Source organism: Monoraphidium neglectum (assembly GCF_000611645.1).
Source record: "Monoraphidium neglectum strain SAG 48.87 unplaced genomic scaffold scaffold00138, whole genome shotgun sequence".
Lineage (NCBI taxonomy): Eukaryota > Viridiplantae > Chlorophyta > Chlorophyceae > Sphaeropleales > Selenastraceae > Monoraphidium > Monoraphidium neglectum.
In genome coordinates this window covers 30,459-39,930 of record NW_014013490.1, presented here as the reverse complement: position 1 = coordinate 39,930, position 9,472 = coordinate 30,459, and the positions used below count along the sequence as shown (strand labels likewise).

Genomic DNA, 9,472 nt, shown 5'->3' with positions numbered 1-9,472 from the left:
ATGCTGGACGTGGCCCATCGCCAAAACCTGGAGACAAAGTACCGGAAGATACTCATAGGCTTGTGAGCATCAGCGCGGATTGGCAGCGATGCATGGGGGCCTGCCAGTTGAGGCACCCCATTACTCTGTGACCTGCCCCCGGCCGTGGCTTTCTCCCCACCAACCCCACCCTGCACCCAGGGGCGGCTTCATGTGCGTTTCCGCCTACATCGCCGTGATGGGGTTCCTGAGGATCAAGATGCCGGGGTACCTGGTGTCGTCACATGACTTTGCAGAGTAACGCACGCCAGGCTGGCATCCCGCGCCCCCGCGCCCTGCTCACAACCCCGGCCCAGAGCGACATGCTGCGTGGCGGGAGGCTGCTGACGGCCTGGCCTGTGAGGGGGCGGCTCTGGTATATTGTAAAGCCATTGCTGCACCATCCTTTCTTGCTGATAGATTTCTGAGGATCGGCTGTGGGATAGACGTGTTCGCATTTGCTTGCTATCCTCGTCACGGGGCCTCCTTGCTGGGGTGCAATCAACAGACTTCGTGCCCAGCAGCAAACGCGAATTGCATTGAGCTACACTTGATGGCGCACTTCAATCTTGTCATAATCGTACTTGTGGCTGCGCGCCGACAGCCCCAAGTTGGAACGTCGCCGTCGACGTGTGCGCAAGAATGCACGGCACAATTACGCACTGCGCCTCGGTGTGTTTCTTTGTTGAGGTCGTCGGCCAGAAGGGGGGTTGGGTCCAAGGAGTTGTGTGACAATACGTATCTGTCTGCCAGCCCCATTGTTGGCTGCGTCATGCTGTGGGGCTGGATCAGAAAACATCGAGTGCCGGTGGGTGCTTCATCAAAATATCATTTCATGAGTGGCGGGGGCCGACTATGCCCGCACGCCATCAGGTTGTGAACGGGCTGCTCAGCACAATATTGGGTTTGTGGGAGCCAGCCACAGTCTGCGGGGCTAAAGCCAGGGCTGGAGGCACCTTGGTGGCAACGCGGTCTCACACTAAGGCATCACACGATTCACCGCATAATGCACGGCCAAGCAGCTCCACGGGATGAGGAACGTAGAGTCGCATTCAACGGCGGCAGGAGCGGTGCTGGCCAAAGATATGGCCTGAGGGGAGCCTGTGGACAGGCAGGTAGGCCAAGGAGCTGTGCCAGATCATGCCCGCTGCTTGCACGCCCCTCTGCCTCAGCATGCGGTTCAGCACTCATGGCACGATGTGCGGCATCAAGGCTGGCCGTGGCCCTGGAGCCGTCGGCAACTCTGCAACGTTCACAGGTGCGGGATGGAGGGAGCCAAGCTTTTCACCGCACAGCACTGATGTTGGGAGAGGCGCGATAGCTGGAGGAGAAGTAGTGACGGCGCCCCCATCACAGGGTGCAACGCACTCACTGCGCAGGGTACGCGGGCAGGGTGAAGGGTGCGGGGTAGAAAGGCCCACGGCAGTCGCAGCCATGCGACGACCTCAACTGTGTCGATGCGCATGGCCTAAAGTGAGCCAGCTACGCCGGTGAGCAGGCGGTGTCTGTTGCGGCAAGTCATGCCCACGTGTCTGAATAATTGATCGAGTCGGCATCAGGATTCTCAGCGGCCCGTCACAAGCGGGATTGAAGGCGTCGCCAGTGCGATTTGCAGGCAAGCTGCTGGGTCCAACTCAACTGCAGCAACTTTGCACGCATCCCACGAGAGCCAAGAAAAAGGAAGTTCTTGGCTGCAGGCCGCCCCCATGCTCTTTGGGGGAGGTTAGAAGCATGTAGACATGCCCTGCCGACGTCACATGTCCAACACACACAGCCACGTCACATCAACGCCCATCTCATGCGCGGGCTGCGCCAGCCGCAGCTTCAGCCTGCTGTTTCCTAGCCTCCAAGACTGTGACGGACACGCCGTCGACACGGCTGCCACCCTCAGCCTGCACTTGGGCGCCGGCGACTGCACGCCTGGCCGCCAGGCAGGCCGCCCCCGGGACGTCTTCAGGCGTAAGCACCCCCAGGAGGTGCGACACGCGGCCGTCCCTGCCATAGAGGGGTGACACCTGCAGGCGGTTCAGGAACTTGGAGCCGTCCCTCCTGGGTGCAGCGTGCGTAAGGGAGCGGCAGGTCATTGGCAGGGCTCCCGGTGGTGCAGCGCCGGCGCTGGACTTTGAGCTGTTGCATTTCAGGGGAGGCTACAGATGAGTGTCTGGCCTTTTCTGCTCAGACGAGCCCCACATGCATCGAGCCCCGCACCCGATTCGTCAAACGCGCGACCTTTGGAACCCCACACCCCACTCCATGTATTGGTGACGTTCACCTGTAGTTGACGCAGGTGACCTGCGTGCGGGCGCAGTTTAGCGCGGCGCCCCTGACCTGCGCCAGCGCCTGGGGGTCTGTGTCTGGGCCCTGCAGGACGGCCAGCGTCTGCCCCAGCACGTCGGACGCCCGCCACAGGCACAGCTGCTCCCACGCACGGTTGACGTGCACAACCCGAAAGGGGGGGTGCGGCTCAGTCACAACGCGCGCCTGGTGCACGGGGGAGGTAATAGGGGTGAGCGTGGGGGGCCCATGGGGAAGTGTTGCATTGCTGCATTCGACGGAAAGTGAAGCGCGGCCCAGGGCCGCCATCGTGCGAGCGGCGGAGCACACACCTGTACTTGCATGGCGATGCATGCATGTAGCAAATCCTATGCGCGCGCCTGCGACCAGCGGGTGTGCGCTCACCTGGCTGCTGGGTTCGAGCGCGCCGGCGTACGTGGTGGGGGTGCCAGGCGCGAGCGAGAAAGTCAACCGCGAGGCGCAGCGCGCCACCGCCTCACGTGTGCTGAGTGCCGCGCCGCCCCGCAACTCGGCGGCACGCTGCGCGCCGTGGCCATGGCCGTGGCCATCGCCATGACTACCGGGGTGGCTGTGGTGTGAGGGGTGGTGCTTCTTCCCTTTGGGGTTCTCACCCGCAGCGCCCCACAGCAGGTCGCGCACGTCAGCGCAGCGGTGGCGGGCCAGGACAAAGCTGCGGGGAGCGTCAGGCAGAGGTTAGGCACTACAGGCAGCTTTGGGGTTGCTTTCGCCTTGCCAATACTTCTCCCAAGGGCACGCTCGCTCGCGACATCCCGCCCCGTTGCCCGCCAAAAGTGCGCCGCCGATCTGCTTTTGCGCGGCCAGCTCACGTGGCAATCCCTCTGATTAGGGGCTGCCCTGTACAGGCCGCCGTCACAACAGATCGAGCGAGGAGGCCGCTCGCCATGCAGGTTGGACCGCGCTTCTCGTTGTGATCTCGGCTGATAAGGTTTGTGATTGTAAGCGCGATTTGAAGTCGATCTGGTGTGTCTTTGAGCGCTGCTAAGAACCAGACTGCTGTGATGGCGGCAAACGCGTTTTGCACGTGTCCTTTGCTGCTCGTGCTCACAGTAGGTGTCTGCGTGAAAGAATACCGCGGCATAGGCTGATTGTCGACGGCGGATGCATAGCAGTGCCGCTCCAGCACACAAATGTGCTGCCTGCCCGAGTTCAGGTGACGTGCCTGGTCTTTGGGTGACGGCGCGCTCGCGACAAATCGTACAGAGCAGTGCTGCAAGCGTTGGGCTGTCCCGTTGTGTGTTTTCACTTGGATGGATTGAGATTGGGGCGACATGTGCAGACACATCACCAACAATGCAGGCCCAACCTGAGCTGCGCCCAGTGCGGGACTGCGGTACAGCCGCCGGCTGCCCGGACCACAGCCCTGACCAGTACGCGCGGAGCGAATATGATAAGGCAAGCCACAGCCCACCAAGAAACCCGCCGGGATTTGGTCCAAACGCGTTATACCTGCTCACCTCAAAGTTTTTTGTCGTGCCCAACACCTGCCTGCAGGGCTGCAGCACATCACGCGCTGCACGCCATCGGTCCCCTTGCCCCGTTCTCCTCTATAACACCCTTCCATGAAGGCTTGCACTTCTGCGCCTTGCCATCAGGCGATGGCGGAGACGCCTGTCCATGCAACAGGTAGGTAGGAACATGCAAGGTAGAGCTCTGCCAGTACACACAGCGAGTGCACACGTGCTTGCAGAGACGAGACTGCATGCACAGAGCAGCCACGGATTGTGAGGCGCACGCGGTGGGGCAGGCAATTGTATACAGCCCTTGACATGCAATTGCTTGGCATTTTGTGGTCCCCGTCCAGCTGCGGGCGGCCAGCTGCCGCATGGGCGCTCCGCAGCAGCTTCCACGTGTGCGCGACCACCAACTACTACAGCCACTTCACCTTGACAGGATGATTTCACAGTCAAATTTCATCCAACGAATACCACCACGCCCGTGTCTTCAGTGTTTGACACGCGCGCTGAGCAAGCAACTGAAGTTACGAATCCCGCACCGTACGGTAAACGCCAGCATGGAGGCCAACGAAGACCCCTTGGCTGCTTTAGGAAACGCGGAGCTCGCTCACATACTGCAGTGCATCGTCGCCTGCCCTGACGGGCGCATGGCACTGTCCCGCCTGGGGCCTGTTGCGCTGGTTTCAAGACGGCTGCGCGCGGCAGTGCAGGGCGTCACCGCGACCCAGGCCACCCGCATCGTCCATCGGCCATCCAGTGCGCGCCAGGACGCGTCGCCGATGCGGCGGCAGCGCCGGCTGATGAGCGGCGCCGCCGCCGCCCTGGAGATGGCACGGCTCAGGAGCTTGCACATTGACGCAGACCCGGCAGGAACCACTAGCAGCGCCGACGGCTGCCTGAGCCGGTTCTTGGCACTCGCTCCGGCCCGTCTTGGGCCCCCGCCGCTGCGCAGCCTGACAATCGCGGCTGCTGACCTGGCGGCCCTTGCTGGCCGCGCCCGCGACGACGGCACCACCCGAAGGCTGCCGCCGGCGCTGGCGGCTGTGTCGCGCCTGGTCCTGGCCGCAGCGCCACCCGCAGAGTGCACTGCGAGTGTGCCGCCATGGTCCACGGGCCTCCCACTGCACAGCGTGGCGGCCGCGCTGCTGCAGCTGCCTGAGTTGGCGGAGCTGACGCTGTCCGAGGTGCCGCCCTGCTGCGCCCAGCTGGCCGAGGCGCTGCCGCGCTGCGCGGCGCTGCGCAGCCTCACGCTACGGTGGACCCACCTGGAGCCCTGCGACGCCCTGGGCGGTGCTGCGCCGCCGGCCGCGGCGGCTTGGCTGGGCGCTGCTTGCCGCGTGCGCCGCAGCAGCGGCGAGGACGGCGGTGGCGGGGGCGACGGCGGCGACGGGTGCTTCTGGGCGGGCGCCACGCAGCTACGGGCGCTGGCGCTGCCGGCGCTGGTGGCGCTTGCGGCGCCGCGGTCACTGGCGTGGCTGACGGCGCTGACAGCCCTGGACGCCCTGGCCGGCGCCAGTGGGTCGTGCGGGTGGCACACCCGCGAGGCGATGGGCCTGCTGCGCCGCCAGCGCTGGCACGGCCTCCCGCCTGGGGCCCCGGCCGCGGAGCTTCTGCGTGCTGCATTGCCAGTGCGGTCCTTCTCAGCCCTTGCACGCCTGGCTGCGCCGGTTGTGCCTGGCGGCGCTGAAGACCTTCTCGCGGCCGCAAGCGAGCTGCCGGCACTGCGCTCGTTGACGCTGTTTGCTGGCTCGGAGGGCCAGGAGGGTATGGTGCTGCCGCAGCAAGGGCAGCTGTATGTGCACCTGGGCCACCTGGCGGAGCTGAACCTGGTCGGGTTTGAACGCGAGTTCGACCTGCTGCCGGGGGGTGCCCTGGCACGGCTTACGGGCCTCAGGGCCCTGCGTTTGACACGATGTGTGTGGGAGCACTGGGACTACGCTTGGCTGCTCACCCTGGGGGAGGCGGTGCCCACCCTGCAGTCCCTGGACTACGAGATCAGGTGGGTGACTGGCTGGCAGGGCGGGTGGGTGAGCGAGGTCACGGTGTGCTTGTCATGCACCTGCACGAACAAATCCTATCATGACCTAAACCATCAACAATGTGACAGAGGATGAGAGCGGGAACGCGATGGGGGAGACGCAAAGGGGGGGGGGCAAGGGGGGCGAGCAAAGGGGGGGTGCAGGGCGTGCCAGAAAGGCTAGGATATTCAAGGGAATACATTGAGGGAGGCTAGGCAGCGAGCGTCCTGCTAGCCATGCGCGGGTGGCTCAGGCGATTGTCACAGACCCTGACCTGACCATCGCAAACTGTGCACTTGCTCACTGCAATTGGTCCAGCATGGAGCTGCGATGATGCAAGTTCACACCTGCATCTACACACGAGCAATAATCTGCATCACATGCAATTTGAACTCTACCTCCCTTTGGTATTCCACTATGTTCCCAGATGCCATTGGAGGGGCATCGACCACCTCTGGCCGTGCCTCACGAACCTCACCAGCCTCACCCTTCTGCGCTTTGCGACGCCGTCCAGCTGCGAGCAGCCTGACTGGGGGCAGCCTCGCCAGGTGCACTCGTTCACCTGGGCGCGCCCACACCAAGTGCTCACCCCCCTTACTGCGCTGCGCCAGCTGCGCGAGCTGCGAGTCTCTGCACACAACATGTGCCTGCGCCCTTGCGCTCCGCGTCGCGCCGTCAGCGAGGCGCCCGACCTGCTCAGCAGCCTGACCACGCTCAGTTGTCTGGAGCTACACGTCTGCAGGGGCGCCAGGCAGGCCGCCCCCTGGCTCGCTCCGCTCGCGCCGTCGCTGCGGCGGCTCGTGCTGTCGGAGACGGCGCTTGCGCCGGCGTCCTGCTGGGTGCACCCACCAGACAACACGTTTGCGCCCGAGGCGCTGCGCGGCCTCACGCAGCTGGAGGAGCTGCGGCTGGGATGGGCCATGCCGTCCACCGGCAGCTGGCGTTTGCCCGCGTGGCTCACCGAGCTTACGGCGCTGCGGCGGCTGGGGCTGCCAGCTATCCGCGCTAGTGATCCTGCGCTGGACTCGCACGTGACGAGGGTCATTCGAGTGTGCGCTGCCGAGGCATCCGCAGCAGCCAACCTTCGGCGGCGCCCGTATGAGGAGCGCGTGGCGGAGGAGTACTCGGAGCATGATGTGCAGGACGAGAGGGAGGCGCTGCTGCAGCTGATGCGCATGGCTAACATGCAGCAGGTCAGCCTGGACGCCAGCTGCGTGGCCGCGGCTGAGCTGCTGGCGGGCGCGGGTTACGGCTGCATGGTGGCGTGCGGCCCGGGGCAGCACCTGGCCAGGGCGGGCGCCGGGCAGGGCGCCGCTAATGGATAGCCACTCATTGGAGGCGTGGATGTTTGTGGCTGCCCTAAGCCTGAACCACAGTGCTGTTGGGAGGCTTGAGAAACTGAACTTCTTTGGTGGGTTTTGTGGCTTTGTCTGTAACATGCTGATGTCATTTCTGCCCAACTGCAACAACGTGCAAATGTGATCGTGTGTGTCATGAGTTGTCCAGATTATTTGCCTCATCGATGCTGTTCGTCATTTATGAATCATCGAGAGCCCTGTCCAAAAGCAAGCGCGCTGGCATTGGGTTGGTCCGCCGCTCAATTGATGCTTTTGCAGGGTTCAAAATCACTTCAATGTTCTGTAGAATCTGGTTCGCAATCACGATCATCAACACCATCGTAATCATTACACTCTCATTATGTTACACCCCCTGCATGTAGCAGGGAGAGCAGTGACAGCATGTCTCAGCTGGGGGTTGCAAAGTTTGGGCGCCTGGCACATGGGGAGAAAGGCCGACAGCCGGTAAGGAGGCAGCCAGCGCTGCAGGACAGGAATTCCTGAAGGAATGGGGTAAGCGGATGGACCGACGGAGACGTCAGTCAAGCGTTGTGCAAGTGCATGGTAGGGTTTCAACCGTGATGGGGCGTGTCAGAGTAAAGCGAGGTATCAGTCGCGCGACGCTGTAGCGCCGCACGCTCAAAAGGAATCCGACTAAAGAATGCTTGGTTTCATCCCCCACGCCTCGCCAACTCCTGACAGCGCAGCTTGCAAACACAATCCCTCTCATGCGCGCTCACACAAACACCCACACGCACACCGGCTGACACTCTGCGCAAACCCATGCCTTGCCCTTTGTTGCCTCAGAACAGCGGAGTATCGACACACGAACACCCGCGATGGGGTGAACATTGCGGCCTGTTGAGCTTGATAAAAATAATATTTCTTCACCGGCGGGCGCGGGCACACCCAGGAACGCAGCCAACAACATTCAAACTCCAAGCACATCACGCAGCCCCCTGAAGGGGACAAGACGCGTCAGTATTCAAAAGTGTCAACAGGAAGGCACCGGCCTTGGTGACTTCAGCCAGGGATAACAGTTGTGACATCGTTCGCGTCCGCAGTAGCAGAGAGATACGAAAGAGGGCAATAAACAACCAGCTGACATATGTGCAATTGCACCACACCAACAATCACAGTCAAGGCTGGATTCGGTCACGCACTCACCTGTGGATGATGCAGGTTGCACAACTGGGACTGAAGTGAAGTGGTACACATTGACGGTTGAGAAGAATACAAGGCGAGGTAGAGAGGTGGCGTCTCAGGCGCCAGCTGGGCTGCAGAGGATGGAGGTGCTGGGGCCGTCGGTGTCTCACGGGGCAGACGCGCCCCCAGTGGCAGCTAGAGGGATAGGGATGGCGCCGGGGAGTTTTGGGCTCCGCAGGAGATGGCCAAACTGGGGGTCTGCGTCGAACATCTTGCGGGCGGGCGGCAGCTTGGGCAAGGCGTCACGCCGCACGATCACGTAGCGCAGCACGGACTCGTCGATGCGTAGCTCGCGATTTATCTGTTTAAGAGCGTCGGGCGACACTGCAAACTCCAATTCCCAGATGTTGGCCTGGACAGAGAGGTTGGGGCCAATGGAGGGAGGTGGGGCGGGTCACGAATGCACTGCAGCCGCCGGCTGCGCAGCATAACGCAGCCGCCGCCTGCGAGCTGAGGGCGACCAACAGGCACCGAAGCCGCACTGCCGAGACAGGCTGAACAAATTTGCACCGGAGCACGCGATCAGGGGCATAGAGGCGTCGTGGCCCAGATCACATTACAGGTAAGCGCACCTGGTCGAATTTGCCGTGCACCCCGCGGATCTTGTAGGCCAGGTACTGCTTGCCGTAAGACTTGACATCGGTGACCACGCCGCCTGCGTTGTAGACCGTGCTGCCGACCTTTTGCATCATCGCACTGAGCTCCCCGGCGGCCATGGGCCGCGCGAGGCACAGCACCTGGTACAGCATGGCACAGCGAGTAACCTTGCAACGATGAACGGTGGAGTCGGTCGTGGAGTTGTGTGTGACAGATCTGTGTCTGCGGTGGCCGTGCCAAGCTGTGCTGCTGGCTTCGGGGCAGAAATTTCAACCAACGTGATGCGAGAACGACTGCGCGGCAAATGAATGCAGTTTCCTATCTGAACAAATGTCTCGGGAAGGCAGGTTCGCCCGAGCTTCCCCCTGCCCACCTGTTTCCTTGCGGACTTTGCTCCGGTCTTGGCAAACATCAAGGTGACAAAGGTCTGCTGGCACGGCTGCTTCAAGAAATTGAACAGAATAGCCTTGCCGATCTACACGGCAGTTCACCGAGACGTAACGGCCTGCATATAGCCACCCGAACA

General features: G+C 62.6%; 2 protein-coding genes across 2 annotated transcripts; one reads left to right on the top strand and one right to left on the bottom strand.

Annotated features, from left to right (window-relative positions):
• Positions 1-4,345: 4,345 nt before the first annotated feature.
• On the top strand, positions 4,346-7,131 carry MNEG_1402 (hypothetical protein; the record flags this gene model as incomplete). The annotated part of the gene is made up of 2 exons (XM_014050124.1): positions 4,346-5,787; positions 6,234-7,131. The coding sequence occupies 2 exons, from the start codon at positions 4,346-4,348 to the stop codon at positions 7,129-7,131; spliced, it is 2,340 nt and encodes a 779-aa protein (XP_013905578.1).
• A 1,324-nt stretch (positions 7,132-8,455) lies between these two features.
• MNEG_1401 (hypothetical protein) lies at positions 8,456-9,041 on the bottom strand (the record flags this gene model as incomplete). The annotated part of the gene is made up of 2 exons (XM_014050123.1): positions 8,456-8,701; positions 8,922-9,041. The coding sequence occupies 2 exons, from the start codon at positions 9,039-9,041 to the stop codon at positions 8,456-8,458; spliced, it is 366 nt and encodes a 121-aa protein (XP_013905577.1).
• Between the last annotated feature and the right edge of the window lie 431 nt (positions 9,042-9,472).